This window comes from Silene latifolia, chromosome 6 (genome assembly GCF_048544455.1).
Source record: "Silene latifolia isolate original U9 population chromosome 6, ASM4854445v1, whole genome shotgun sequence".
NCBI classification, from domain to species: domain Eukaryota; kingdom Viridiplantae; phylum Streptophyta; class Magnoliopsida; order Caryophyllales; family Caryophyllaceae; genus Silene; species Silene latifolia.
The window spans coordinates 11,587,250-11,602,880 of record NC_133531.1 but is presented as its reverse complement, the minus strand read 5'-3'; the positions used below and the strand labels follow the sequence as shown (position 1 = coordinate 11,602,880).

Genomic DNA, 15,631 nt, shown 5'->3' with positions numbered 1-15,631 from the left:
TAAAAAGTAATGAACTAAATCAATATTTAGAGGAAAATTACTACCCGTAACTTGTGGATTCGTCATTCGCGTAGCTATCTAAAGATGTTACTAGGAAGAAGATTAATAAAAATCTAAAAGTTGTACCATAAAAAGAAAAAAAATCTAATGTTGTAAAATAATGTTAAGAGAGTTTTATGAGAAAAGAGTATCAATATTGTCCATGATATCCCTATTTTTAAGAATGTGTCAATGGTACGCTTGAGGTTTAATATTATGTAAATGGTACCCTTAAGGTTTAGTATTTATGGCTTTATGCTAACGGTACCCTTATGGACAATTTATCCGCACGAGCATGCTGAGTATAAATATTGAACCTTAAGGGTATCATTGACACATTCTTAAAAATATAAATGTCATGGACAAAATGACAAACCACAAGATACCATGAGAAATTTTCAAAAATTAAATGGTAAATTTATAGCCTGGTCAAACTCCAGTTTATACCCTATCAATTCCCTTCCCATTATGGTGGATCCTCATCATTTTGAGTTCATACGGAACTTTGAACCATTCAAAATAAACCAAATCAAAACAAGAAAAGTTGTTGCGTTGCATTCACCAAATAAATGGTTTTAATTCAAATAAAAGTATTTATCCAAAATAAAAATTAAGAGTTGTGCTTAAAACTCGAAAAAGGTTCATACGAATTTCACAAGTTTTTACTTAGCTTTTGTCCAAAAGATAACTACGAGCTCATACTACAAGTAACAGACTAGTTTCAACTTGAAAGGTCAAGGATCCAGTAATATCGAAGACGACGATGGGAACTCAAAGCAATGCATAAGTAGTGACACATGATCCTGACCCAGCACCAGCATGAAGGTTAGGTTGACATGGTTGCAATCGCAGAGCGAGCACTCGGGATGCATCATTATACCCCATTACATTGCTGTAATCTCCATTATCAACTAGTCCATATGGGGGTTCATCTTTGGGAATTTCCTACAAACGAAACACAAAGTAACAGTTTGAGTTTTAACATTAACAGGATGGACTTGGAACTTTCAGAGTCAGATCTTACTCTACACGTCGTACATGACACCATTTTTATTTGCAAATGAACTGATTTAGCCAGTAGCGGAGCCAAGACAGGTAAACTCAGAGTTCATGTACTGATGCATTTGAACTTGGAAATCCAGCAGGGATGAAAACATCCGCTACTGGTTTTAGCAATGCATTCCACCCGAAATGGCAGGAATAAAAAAGCTTACAGAAAAACCAAGTGGTGTTAGTCCAGTGGTAGCCGGGTTAAACCTTGAAGCTTGCAGAAATGCAGGAGTTGAGAGGTCCATGTTCGACTACCAGCTGGAACGATGATCACTTAGCCACTGCAGCCCCCGAAAGGGGTGGCTTACATGGTCCATGTGGTGGTGCGGGAATGCATGGGCCCGGGGGATTCAACCCCCTCGTCATCAAAAAAAAAAAAAAAAGCTTACAGAAACTAAATATATCTAGTTTTGGCTAAGAGAGTGAACAGATGTGAATAGTTGCTTACAAATTCTTGAAGAAGACCCTTGTGAACTTCTTGTCCGTTTCTCACCTTGACAGACAAAATAGAAAACAAGATGACTCAGGTTACACAGAATAAGCAGAAAAATTTATAGAACAATAACAAAGTTGTACAATGAAAGGGAAAAGCAAAGCTAACCTTTTTCTTGGTTGTGTCGATCTGATTGTCAATCTTCTTATACTGTCAAACAATGTCAGATCAGAAAAGCAAAAGTAAGCAATCATCTTGATTGAACATAGTATTTTATGTTACGGAGTATTAGCTTAATGTTCAGACACTATCGACCTACATCAATCTGAAAGAAAGAAGGTTCTCGCCCTCCATCACCGAATTTAAAGTATCCCTTATTACTAGGGAAAGATCTAAGCCATGTACACTTTGCGGGATGCATCTCTATTAGCAACGGAACTCCAGAGTACTACAGAATAATCATGGTTCTAACTTCTAAGTCAACCCGACAGATGATATGGCCTTTTGAGAAGCAGTATTATAACTATCACACCTCTCTCATTCTTCCATCAAGCCGTTCTTAAAGATATCCTCGTGAATTTCTACAGTTCTACACATAAAACGGGCTAAGAGAAAGTTCACACTTCTCCACAACAACCATCAATGCAGCAACATTACCCTAATACCTCAATGGCTCCTACATGTGGCGGGTTAAGTACTACTTCCCATAGGACAATTTATATAAAAACTTGAGGGTATCAAGGTTGTCACCTCACCTAAGCTCAAATCATAGAGCATAACAAAACAGTGAAAGCATGCCACACAGCCAAAGGAGTATGAAACAGAATCGATGAAAATAAAAAACAATGCTAGCTGAAGAAAATCGGAACCTTGCGTTCACGAATGAGTGTGACAGCTTCCTGCATTTCTTGACCAAGACGGCACAATTCTTCAAAGCTCAAGTCCTCCAAACAATCCCCCATTCTTTGCCTGTCAGCAGTGTTTTAATCAATGTGATTAGTATAAATGTTACGATTCATAAACAATTAAACATAAAACACTGTAACCAAGATTGTTTGTCACCTGATATCTGTTTGAAGCCTCTGGTTTAACTCATTCAACTTCTGTAAGTCGTCTTGCATTCTCTGCACACACCACAACCTCTATATTAACTCTAGATTATATCCCTAAGTAACATCGATCTGCTAATCCTAACTTAAGACATGAAATGAAATGAGTTCTGGTCCTTTAAATGAGTATCACTTCTAAACACAGTTTAAGTTATCAATGCAACGTCAGACACCCACACTCACACCCACACCACCACCACCACCAACATGCATCCTACTCCGTCTTACTTAACACCATGTTTCATTAAGAAATTGCAATTTAAGGTTTAATAAACCTTGAACATGTTTATGATTTATGACTACAAAGATAATAATACTCCTTAATCTAAATCTAAACCTCTTTTAATAAAATTGGGTGTCCCAATTCAGTTTGGATACTATCAGTTTCCTCTTAAATGACCAAATTTCTAACAGTCAGTTGTTTTGATGTGGCGAAGCAGGAATCGTGACTTAAAATTGTTCAATTAGAGAGAAATGTCGAGGATCCATACTCGTCCCAAGTATTACCCACCAATGAGGTGTCTCTTACCTACTTATTTTGACTACTTCAAACCAATTAACCAAAATTTAGAGCCAAGATTTTAGGGATTTCACATCTTAGCTAAATTAATTGAAAATTATGTAGAATCAAGCAATTCCCAGCTTGATTTTCACAAAAATGAAGCACAAAAATCACATGACATGAAATAATAATAATAAATAGTAATAAAATCAAGTTAAAATCAAAACCTTCTCATGAGTAACCCATATATCAACCCCTAAAGACTTTTGGTACCTATCATAAACATCCTTTGTCCTGCAACCAAAATAAATAAAAATCAACCAATTTGACACTCAACCACAAAATTAATCATAACGGAACGAAAAAACAGGCCGTCAATGAAAAAACTGAAACTTTTAGTTAAAATATTCGATCTTTTTTAAGTTACTTGACTTTTTTTTTCACTAATTTACCCTTTAAAATTTTCAATCTATGACTTCATCCATCCCCCAATTATTTGTTTAACTTTTGATTAAAAACTCCTTCCAAAGAATATAAAAGATAAACAAATAATTGAAACTGAGGAGTACATCTATAAAAGTTGTTGATCTATTTTAGTATTTGACTTCGAATCATAACCCGACACATAAACATGCCAAACAGAATTAAAATGACTAAGATGACGAAAGTACAATTCTACAAAAAAAAATTAACACGAACAAATGGTTTGCTTAAGACAGTCTTTAAGTTAACACCTCACCTAACCACTTTTCATATTAACTTAATACGGTCTTAAACAACCGTATTAACTTAAAACGGTCTTAAACAAGAATACGGAAAAATAAAAGAAAAGATAAAGGAGAGACATACGTGAGATTAGAACCAGGACTAAGAAACTCATGAAGCTTAAGATTACTAGACAACATAATAATAGAAACAGTAGCATCACAAAGAACAGTTAATTCATTAGCCTTCTTAAAAAGACCATTTCTTCTCTTTGAATAAGTTACTTGTCTATTTGTTAAATTTTCTATCTTTTTTATCTGTATTTTTCCTCTTGCCATTTTTTTTCTGAACAATTTTCTCTCTTTTTTTTGGTTTTTATTTATGATATTGTGATGAAATAAATAAAAAGTTTTGAGAAAATTCAATGCATTTTGTTTGTTGGGGTTTAATAGTGGAAGAGTGAAGTGAGTGTAGAGAGATGGGAGAAAGAGGAGAGGGAAAATTGCTAAAAATGGAAAGACTTGCTAATTTGGTGAAAGGATGAAAGTTGTGTCAGAGAAAGGGTACTTTGTGTAATGCAATGTTGTTAACCAGTTTTAGAACGTATGTAAATGTAACTGCACGGCTCTCGCAATCAATTTGATGCTCCGTCCGCGTCAATCGTTTGTTTAACATTTTTATCGTTTGTTTTAACATTTTTATTATTTGTGAGAGGTACTCAAGTAAAACGTAAATAAATACTTGAGAGATAGTAAATTTTTCATTTTGATTTTGGTCCGTTTCAAATTAATTAATTGTCCAGTTTATAATGTGAGCTCCTCATTCTATCCCTGATGAATACAGTTGGTCTCTCTTAAGGCGAGCCATTTTGGTCTTTTTTCAAAAAGACGGGATTTTGAGACCATATTCCTGTCAAATGTGACCACTTTTGAAAAACAAGTTACCATAAGCCGTAAAACTAGCTGGACCATTGTGGGTTATATTTGACTATAAAATGGTCACAAAATCCCCTTTTTTTAGAATGACGGAAATGGTACGTCTAAAACAAGAATTTATGGAATGCAACATGTAACTACATATTGGAGATGTGGAGATAGACCTGACCATTTGGGTGGTCTAATCCGGCCCAACTCATGGGTCACATTTTTCAAACCCGCCTTTCCACTAGGCTGGTACAGGGCCCAAGATTTGCAGTGCAACTCAGCTTAGATTAACCTGCTAAAAAGCAAAAAAAAAAGGTCCAGTTCATCCAGCCCAACCCGGTCAGACTCATGGGCCACTTCAAGACAAGCCTAAGCCAACCCGGCCCGACCTACCTAAGCACAACCCGTTCAAGATTACGCGGGATATGCCCGACCCAGGCGGGCTCGTGTCTGGCTCTTGGCAGGTAAGTGAAGTCTATTACACAAGGACAAGGTATCGAAATAATCAGTTAGTACTACAAAGATGCATCCCTGAGAACGTAAACAATTGAAGAGTACAGAGTACTAGGATCTGAATAGATTTAAACTTTGAGGATAAAAGTGATTTGTCGGATTAAGAAAATTTTCCATCAGCTTACCTAATAAACAGAACATCAGAAGCGGTCATAGCATACAGTACTTGAACCAGATAACACAAGATTGCACTTCTCAGTGCAAAAAGGCAAAACAAGAGATCAAGAGATCTATTATAAGGTGTGCACATACATGACAATTTGTTTACCTTTCCATCGCTTATGGGGAGTTATGGCTAACAACTCAAACAAGCCCTTTCCATCGTCCATCATTTATCGTCTTTCAATCAGCAAAGACAGCCTGTCAATTTAAGATGAAAGAAAAACCAGTTGCCCAACCGAATGATGCATCATCGAAAACCAGTTGCCCAACCGAATGATGCATCATCGAAAAACTAGAGCTCGAAAAACTACATTATCTGTAGTAATATCCCATAAACCAGTTCAGGTAATTTCACTTTAGTTTTTTCAAGGATTTTAGTCTAACTCAGTTCAGAAAATTTCAGTAGTCTATAACTCAGTTCAGAAAATTTCAGTTACAACATCACCCTATAAACCTTAAGGGTGTGTTTGGATTGAGTGATTTGAAGGGAAAAGAAAGGGAGGGGGAGTAAGGAATTTAAAATCCCTTATTTGGATAACAAATGAGGGTGAAGGGAAATGGAGGGGGAGAGATTTGGAGGGATCCAATTTCCCTCCTCCAAGCCTAATCAAAATCTCTCCAAAATAGGCAAGATTTGGAGGGAAATTGTATCCAAACACCCACACCCCATTCCCCTCCCCCTTCCCTTCTCTCCCTTTCCCTTCTCTCCTCCCCCCTCCCCTCCCTTTCCCTCCACTATTGCTATCCAAACACACCCAAAGAAATACAAAGCGTCTTGCTTGTGATTGGCTATCCCGTCACAAGCTGAAGACCTCTCACAAAAAGGGAGAGGGGACAAGGTGGGGCACCCCCCATGTGCTTCCCACTCACCTCTCAATGGGTATTTTGTGAGAGGAAACGGTATCCGTCACAAGACGGATATCGCCCGTCTTCAATGAGATTTAGTGTAAGAAATATTGGTTTCTTATTTTTGGCGGATAAAGAGAATTGCAAGTCAGTTCAGAGAATTTCAGTAGCAGCAGACTTCTTATTTTTGGCGGATAAAGAGAATTGCAAGTCATAATTTTCTCGAGATTTTTTCGTTGTTGAATACTCCATATAAACCTTAAGAAATATTGGTTTCTTTAACTAATGAGGTGACAAAGGAAGAGTCCGAGAAATAGATATAGTGGATGGTTGTTGTTCACTTGATTAAGGTCCAACAAATTAATGGGTAGCCAATTGGGCAGCTTCAGACCACATAACCAACTCTAAACTCATTCTTCTATCCTGATTCCTGAGTTGACTTGAGCAAGTCATCTTACTTATGTAGCAGTGTAAGAGCAAATAAATATATACCAACACAACCAAACTGAAATCCCACATTTCTACTGGTAAACCAGCAATGTCAAGTAAAAGCATTTCCCCGGAAATTACTGTTGATATTGAACATGGAGCCACCGTAGTCCATGCAAGTGAACAAGACGCAGTTGGTCGACAGCAACAAACAAGTGCAGTCATGAAAACAAATGCACAACATTCAGAAAATGAGGACTTACCAGTTCCAGGAAAAGATGTTCTCGATGCAGACCAGCACATCTCTGCAGTACCTGATAAAGATGCACTTGGCTCAGATCATGTAATCTCGACATCACATGCACGGTCATTTCCATCGTGTGACCCAGGGCCTGGTGAGTTCAAGTGCTCACATATAGTACTAATTTTACATCTCCAAATATTATTTTGTTTACAACTAGGACTCTAGGAGTGAAAAGTTGACAAAAGAAGAAATTGAAGAAACTCAAGAAAGTGATCTATCATATTAACTATTAAGAACAAAACTGAGTGAAAATGTTAATTTTTATTAAGCTTGTACTCTCCTGATCCCTCGAAAGCATTACTTAGGATACAAATGACACAACTACGCCAATATCACCACCATAACGGTATGCACATACACGTTTCGAATGCATAGAGCCTTACCCTTGTGTCAATATCACAAAGAGGTTGTTTCTGAATAACCCATAATGAAAATCAAATCAAGTGACTCGTATGTTATCTCGAAAGAAAGGCAACCTAATTATATTACCTTATTCCATCATAATCCGGAACCAAAGAACAATGAGTCTTTGGCACCATCAGAAATAGAAGCTAATGCTTTATTGATTTGTATAGAGATGAAAAGCGGCTTTTTCTCCGAATACAGTGCGGATCTGTTTAGAGCTGGTCTAGATGGCGATCGGGGGATGGTATCAGAAATCACCTCAAGGAATCATGCCTGGCTCCGTACAGGAATTACAAAGGGAGGAGAGACGGTCCTTCACATAGCAGCCGCCGCCAAACATCTCCGAATTGTTAAGTGGGTGATTCAACTGGACCCGACTTCACTTATTTACACCAACAAAGACGGTAGCACCCCCTTCTGTTTTGCAGCTGTGTCCGGAGTTGTTGAGATTGCAGAAATGATGCGGCAACACAACAGTGATCTACCAAACATTCGAGGTAGACAAGGGATGACCCCGCTTCACATGGCTGTTTTGCTCGGACATCGTGCTATGGTGAGGTACCTACTTGAGGTAACCGATGCTGAGAAACTAACTGATCAAGACCGCATTGAAATACTAATAAGTTCCATTGATACTGATTTGTTTGGTAAGCAACCTTTTTTCTAGGCGCGGCAGTTGATCGGTTTGGGATCTAATTCACAATAGTAAAAATGGACCTCAACCAATTTAAATTCAATACCAAAACTCCACAGAATGAAAATCCATCGAATTCTTCCGTGTCATTTGAGTCCAAATCTGACAAATCTATACCAGATCCAAAATCGACTTCATCTGATTGTCCGTCTGTTGAGTCTTTCAGTCAGCCAACAAAACCTACAAAATCATGAAATTCAAAATTAGTTGGATCAGTTATGAATTGGTGTTGATAATGAATGTAGTCCACATATTAACAATGGGTTCTCTGCGGGATTTTAGGGAAGGGTTTTAAGATGTTGATTCTGGATTAAACTTTCATTGAGATCGACGCGATTTCCGTTTTGTATCGAACCCAAATGTTATCTCAGTTTCTTGTGCAGATCCCGGAGAGTCTAAGAAAAGTTTTATACATTGCTGATGATAATTTTGCTGAACAGATGTAGCACTGGATATCCTAAGGAACAATTTGAGGCTGGCTCTCTTGCGAGATGCAAGGGGAGAGACGGCATTACACGCATTGGCTCGAAAGCCATTGAAGATAGTTGCATATCAACCAGGCATTAGCAGGATATTCTCAGGGAGCTTTGCAACTCAAGAAGGCAAAGAGCCTAAAGCAGCACTTGAACTAACACAGACCCTCTGGAATCAAGTGAGGCAGCAAACGAAGGAAGATATATCAGCATTAATTCGAAAACCATGGCGATTACTATTTGTTGCAGCCAAGTTGGGAAAGGTTGAATTTCTAACAATTCTGATTCAAACTTATCCAGATCTAATCTGGAAAGTAGATGAAAATAGGTACAGCATTTTCCATATTGCAGTTATTCACCGTCAAGTGGAGATCTTTAAGCTGATCTATGAGGTTGGAGCTATCAAAAATTTGATAGCCACATACAAAGATGAAAGTGAGAACAATATGCTCCATTTAGCCAGCAAATTGGCGCCTGCCAATCGACTTAGTTGCGTATCAGGAGCAGCTTTACAAATGCAACGCCAGTTACAGTGGTTTGAGGTAATAATTATGAGTATGACCTTAATTTTGTTTTCCATCCGCACTATGAATTTAAGACTACTCAGGGTAAAATAGCAAAATGTTTATCGTTGCCCTCGTTATCTACTCAACCCTAGACCTGGCAAACTTACCAAGCCAGAATGACCAAGATGCAAACTGAAAAAATCAGATATGGCCCAAATCCTGTAACATCTTTTTTCTCTAAATGCTTAGTAATAAAAACTGGAAACCCAGATATTACACCGTGTGACAACCCAGATATGACACCAAGTGACAACCCAGATCCGACTAAAGCTTTGTTAGACCCGAAATTGATCCGACCCAATTGGAAATCACCCAACTCCAGATCCAGATACCTCGAAGTGACTCATAATGACACCACAGGACTAACTTGAAGTCACACTTAAGTTTTTTTACATGACAAATAATAAAAACCTTGATAGCCATGAATTACAATGAACCAAACCCCACTTGACCAGATTAATAAACAATGACCCTGAAATAAGCAGTTTCAACTTTCAAAGTGGCCTCTGCCTGAAAGGCTGAACTGACCCAACCTAAAAGTGATTTATGAATTGACCTGATAATATTAATAGCACACAAAATATACCCGAAACCCGAGCTGACCTTAGAGGTTTAACACACCTGAAATCACCCCACCAAGATCCAACCTGATGACTCATTTATAAGGTCTACTCGTCCCTACCCATATAACTGACTTGTTTTTCCGGAGGATCAGGCGGTTAAGCAAATCGTGAGGCCTGAATATACTGAAGCAGAAAATAAGAATAAGGAAATGCCTCAAGACTTGTTCAGTAAAGAGCATGAGGCGTTAAGAAAGCAAGGAGAAGACTGGATGAAAAAGACCGCTGAGTCATGTGCCCTAGTTGCAGCTCTTATTGCTACCATGGTGTTCTCAGCAGCCTTCCAGTTGCCCGGGGGTCTCAACAATGATACCGGAAGTCCTGTCCTGGTGAAAAAGACATCATTTGTGTTTTTCACTATGTCAAATGCAGTATCATTGTTCACCTCTACAGCTGCAATATTAATGTTTTTATCGATCCTAACTTCCCGATATGCTGAGAGAGACTTCCTAGTATCATTGCCTCTAAAACTCATGATAGGGCTCATCTTGTTACTCATTTCCATAGCAACAATGGTTTTAAGCTTCACAGTCACATTCTTCATAATATTCCAGGAGGGTTTGAGATGGTCGCCGATTACAGTAGCTATACTTGCTACTGTTCCTGTTACACTCTTTGCACTGCAACAATTTCCAATTTTAGCAGAAATGTATTACTAAACATACAAATCCCAAAACATGTTTCTGCCAGGAAAACAAAGGGCTGTTTCAAGTTCCTTTCTCAAAAACTTCAGCTCTCAATTGGCGGACTACTGATATATCCGATAGTCCAACCAAAGAAGGTCGTGTGGAAGATATATTAGGAAGGTACTTACCAACACATCGACGTTTGACAGATTCTGACATTTTGGGGATGCAAATCTCAGAACACACTCAAGGCTAGAGGCTAGCATGGTGTGACGATCCGCACACTTGAACCCTTAGATGTATTTTATGCTTATGTAATTTCATTTCCCTTGTACATTTGTAGTAAGTATTTTCTTAGTAGTTTTAGAATAGGTTTCCATAAATAGGTATATCGCTATTCTGAACTAAACTTGTAAAATCAATGTTTCCTGCTACCAGGATGTAAATATCAAATTTCCCTCTTTAGGGAGTACTAGTGAATGAAAATCTACTTCCTACCTTGTGCCTTCGTATTTGCTTGTTGTTGCTTTGTTGTGAACGACTCTTTGCCTTCACTTTACTAACAAGCCGTGTTTGTGGGATCGACACTAGGATCCCGACTCACACCCCGAGACCCGAGTATCGTGCTAGTGGGCGATCCCTCACTAGTACGAAGATCCTTGTCGCTTGCATCTTGCCTTGAGACGGGCAAAGGTGCGCGCCACGGTCCGGCAAAAGTAGCGGACCGTGACACATGGGGTCTCAGACTACAGGTGATTATCACAAGGAGATACTCTTGAGGTGAAACTACTCGAGGAAATGCGCATTGAGGTTGCTGAAGTTGGCTTCCCACTTGGTAGCAGGAGTTGGCTTTCATATTCAGTAAAGTTCTACCAATGTGGTTAATATTATATTATAGTACAGCCAGTGGTCTTTTCAGTTTTTTTTTTTTCTTTCCAAATTCATCAATTTCCTTTTTCATAATTGTGTCTAATTTAAACAATGTTATGCTTTAGCAAAAGAATATTAAAAACTGTTGCCAGGATATAATTTCCTAATCAATAAGTTTGTTGTATGAAAGCAACAAAATTCGCTGTTAAAGACAGGAAAATTGATTCCTGAAAACATAAACAGAACAGTATAGGACTTTAAGATCTACAAGACCTATGAGAGCATGAAACTTGACAGCCTGAAAACTTTAGAAAAATCAAAATGCCTTGTAAAGTTGAGAAAGATTAAAATTAGCGTACCGGGCAAATGGACCTTCTGAAGCTGTCACAACATCCTGTGAGTGAAAATTGCAACGCAGATGGCAGAAGGGCTAAATCCTCTCTTACTTAATCGCATCAACAACTGGATTAGATCTTCTAATGGCTTTTCCTTGTTAAGATAACCTGCTAATTCTTGTTAATGAATGTTATTAACCATACAACACAATCGCTTCATTCACTCTCCCACCTCTACAAAACGCATTTAACATACACCCAAATGTCGCATCTTTCAGTCAAACAGCCTCACCATGTAATCTTCTTGTACTGTCAAACAATTTCAGATTAGAAAAGCAAATCTGAGTAATCATCTTGAATTCTAGATTGAACACCGTTATGTATGTTATTACCTTAATGTTCATTGTTCAGACACTCTACCTAAATCGATCTGAAAGAAACAAGGTCCTCGCCCTTCACCAACAAATTTTGAGTGTCCCCTGTTACTGGTGAAAGCTCTAGCCTCTAAGCCACGTTTAGACTCATAAATACTAAGCACTAGAATCTCCAACAATCCACAAGTACACTTTGCGGGCTGCATCTCTATTAGCTACGAAGCTCCAGAGTACAATAAAGTACTAGTGATAGTTCTAACTTCAACGTTAAAACCTACATGCTGATTATAAGGGCCTTGATCTATCATAGATAAGGAGGCCCTTTGAGAAGCAGAATTATAACTTCCACACCTCTCTCATTCTTTTAATCAAGCCGTTCATAAAGATATCCTCATCAACTTTGTACACATATAACCGGCTAACAGAAGGTTCATACTCCCTCCGCTTGGTTGAATTCCATACGCTTGAGTAAAACAACTTCACATATATTAAACAAACATAATATTATATGGAATTCAGCCAAGCGAACGGAGGGATTGATTAAGAGAGGACAGTTAATCTACACAATACTAACTCAAATTCTCAACAAGTAGAACAATAACCATCTTAAATTCTCAACAACTAACAAGAAATTTGTGATATCCAAACATTGCTCAGTAGACTTGGTTTAAAATCGACAGGAACACCAGTTTAATCTATACAGGACTATCCTAAGCATATGCAAATTCCAAATGCATGTTTGCCTTCAAGAGTCAAGACAGCACGTCTAACAGATAAAATTGCAATTAGCTACGAGTACATATCAGCTTTTAATTAGTCAGGCAGAACTCCGCAGCTTCAGATTCAGATTTCTTAGCCGACCTACCATTGCACGCACAAACCCCCAACTATCTAAGACGATCCACAGAAGTAATATCTTCGGTCCAACTCTGGAACACTTCAAGATGGGGACCCAAGTCAACGAAAATGTTACGAGGACTGTCGTTGTAGTAGTGAACCTGACAATAAATAAATCAACAATACCAGCGTATCAGGCGTGAAATGTACAATTTCATCAATAAAAATCACATCGGGCTTTGAGAGGCATAAACAACAATAAACTATAACGCATGTGATGTTGTGATTGTTGGCACTCAAATAAGCGAGAGCGAAGATAGTGAAGTTTGAGATTGGAGTTTTTACTCAAAAGAGCGAAAATAATGAAGAAAAAGCAGCAACAAGAGAGAGGGAGGGAAAGACATCATACCAGAACTTAAACTCGAGAATGCGATTAACAAAGGAGATAAAGTCACTGGTGGACATTTTATGGGCAAACAAAGCGATGATAAGAGGCCGTGTCACGATGTTTCCACCATCAGGATCCCGATGCACGGAGAAAAACCCATCAGAAGCAACACGCACACAGAGTAATTGGGGAAACAGGGGAAACAGGAAGTCTCTCAGGTGATCCAAGTAATAGAACAAGAAAAGCAAAGTGAGGTGACAGTAGCCTTGATCAAAGTAACAAATCCGAAGCACATGAAGAAGCGCAATAACAGAGGTGATGCTCCATCTAAGTACTTGATTTGGCTCACCCCTTATCAAATAATCTTCCGGACTCCTTTGTCCATTCCAGCCTTTCCTCTCCACCTGGATCTGATTCCAGACCCGGACCAATCCAGACATGTCACCTGTAGAGAGAAATTACTCACAGGCATTAACTAGGGATTCACTACCTTTTTATATAAAAAAAAAACATCAAAACTTACCATCTTACTACCTACATCCCAACCATTTGTTTACATTTTTAATGTTTTGTGAGGAGCATGTTAATCAAAGGTAAATAAATGATTGGGAAGGAGAGTATAAAATCAAGGAAGTCGCCAATAATAAAATACCAATTCACAAAACAAACAACGTGCCACCAAATAATTCTAAACATTACAAAACCCAATGCAAAAACAAGAACAAAAAGACGATTCAAATTTCAGCATTTAGGTACATTCTATCCATTTCGGCCAACTCTTCCTATCGCGTCAACGTAAAACATTCAGGCACACTAACAACATCAATCTAAACATTACAAACCCCTTAATTCATCACACATGCACCCTAAAACCCTAATAATACTTCTAATTACCAAGCCTAACTCGAAAAAATAACAGTAAATCAGTCATCAACAGCGAAAAACCCTAAAAATCAAGTAAAAAAAAGCATGGAGTATTTTAATCAATGGTAACCAAATGATTACCTTTTTATGCCTTTTTTTTGGGGGAAATGTAAGCTTCTCATCAGAATTCGATGATATCCCTTACAAACATAATACAAGCACTAATCATCAAGTGATTAGACTCAATTCCTCTTAATGTACTATATCCAATTTAGGGCTCTTCCATTCCTACTTCTAACATCACATTGTCCTAATCTCCTACCTTTTTATGCCTTTGTGAACAGGACAGAGGGAGTACTTGTTTTTCACCAATGACTACGTAAGGTCACTTCCGACTACGTTTTTTTTATCACTTTTCCGGGCAGATTGCGCATTTCCGACAACAATCACTTACTCCCTCCATCCCCAACCATTTGTTTACCTTTTATTCTTTGTGGGTGGTATTTTAATCAAAGTAAACAAATGCTTGAGATGAAGGGAGTAAAATCTTTAAGACGATACCTAAATTACCCTCTATATTGACATTATAATCAAACCCATTCAAGCTCATCAACATTTTCCCTTCAACCAAACCCTAATCTTTCTTCTTCTTTATCCACAGGCTCACTTCTCGTCAATATACTAAGAATTACACCATCCGCACAAAGAATACAAAAGGTAAACAAATAATTGGGACGGAGAGAGTACACGATAAATAACAAATAAATGTCCGTAAAAATCAAGATTTTGATTTGGATAGAGAACGCGTAATCCATTCTAACATGCATAATAAAACGCAAAAATAAATAAATAAATTAGAATGTAGTTAGGGTTTGTAACCGTAATTAATCAGCGAAGAAGAAGATAGTAGATGATTGATTATGGCTGCTGCTAATTAATCTTCATCGATCTTCTTTGTAATTGGGGGTTTTGAAGTAATTTTTTATGGGGTTTTGGAGTTAAAAGAGGGGTTTTGATGAGGAGAGTAAGAAATCTGAATGACGGTTAAAGATGAGTTGTACACTTGTACTTGGAGGGGAAATGGGAATTTTATGAAAGGATAAAAATCGTCAATTTATGTTTTACACAAAATCTTATTTGTGACGGCACGTATCCGTCACTTTGGAGTGACGGATACCATTTTCCCTCACAAATGACCCAAATAGAGGAGAGAGGGAAGCACATGGGGGTGCCCCCACCTTGTCCCCATATCCGTTTTGTGAGTGGCATTATCCGTCACTTGCTCTGACCCGTCTTCAACAAGACTAATTGTATGTTTTATTGGGTATTAAGTGTGACTCTTATTTAAATCGGTAACATTCGTTATAAACTTTTTGTTATTATCCCCTATTTGGATATGTTTTACGTTAAAATTGATTATCGTCTTAATTGGGAATTTGTGCAACATGACTCCTTTGAGTGAGTAGTGAGTATACTCTTTATTTGACCATTCGTTAGAATCTACGTATTTAAGTGTAACTAGTTTTAAACCCGTGCAAAATTGTACGGGTATGTATTTGGGTCT

General features: G+C 38.0%; 2 protein-coding genes and 2 long non-coding RNA genes across 4 annotated transcripts; 1 reads left to right on the top strand and 3 right to left on the bottom strand.

The window, feature by feature from the left end:
• Window positions 1-570: 570 nt before the first annotated feature.
• Window positions 571-4,420, bottom strand: LOC141586346 (floral homeotic protein DEFICIENS). Its single transcript, XM_074407539.1, has 7 exons — window positions 3,983-4,420; window positions 3,361-3,427; window positions 2,585-2,646; window positions 2,392-2,491; window positions 1,691-1,732; window positions 1,538-1,582; window positions 571-984 (listed from the first exon to the last, which is right to left on the bottom strand). Exons 1-7 carry the CDS (start codon window positions 4,174-4,176, stop codon window positions 811-813), a joined length of 684 nt encoding a protein of 227 aa, XP_074263640.1. The 5' UTR covers window positions 4,177-4,420; the 3' UTR covers window positions 571-810.
• Window positions 4,421-6,877: 2,457 nt separating this feature from the next.
• Window positions 6,878-10,664, top strand: LOC141586341 (uncharacterized). Its single transcript, XM_074407535.1, has 4 exons — window positions 6,878-7,106; window positions 7,591-8,067; window positions 8,555-9,129; window positions 9,869-10,664. Exons 1-4 carry the CDS (start codon window positions 6,935-6,937, stop codon window positions 10,430-10,432), a joined length of 1,788 nt encoding a protein of 595 aa, XP_074263636.1. The 5' UTR covers window positions 6,878-6,934; the 3' UTR covers window positions 10,433-10,664.
• Window positions 7,348-11,911, bottom strand: LOC141586342 (uncharacterized). Its single transcript, XR_012519510.1, has 2 exons — window positions 11,133-11,911; window positions 7,348-10,658 (listed from the first exon to the last, which is right to left on the bottom strand). It is a non-coding gene; the product is annotated as an uncharacterized LOC141586342 (long non-coding RNA).
• Window positions 11,912-12,610: 699 nt separating this feature from the next.
• Window positions 12,611-15,137, bottom strand: LOC141586340 (uncharacterized). The gene is made up of 3 exons (XR_012519509.1): window positions 14,947-15,137; window positions 13,225-13,648; window positions 12,611-12,976 (listed from the first exon to the last, which is right to left on the bottom strand). It is a non-coding gene; the product is annotated as an uncharacterized LOC141586340 (long non-coding RNA).
• Between the last annotated feature and the right edge of the window lie 494 nt (window positions 15,138-15,631).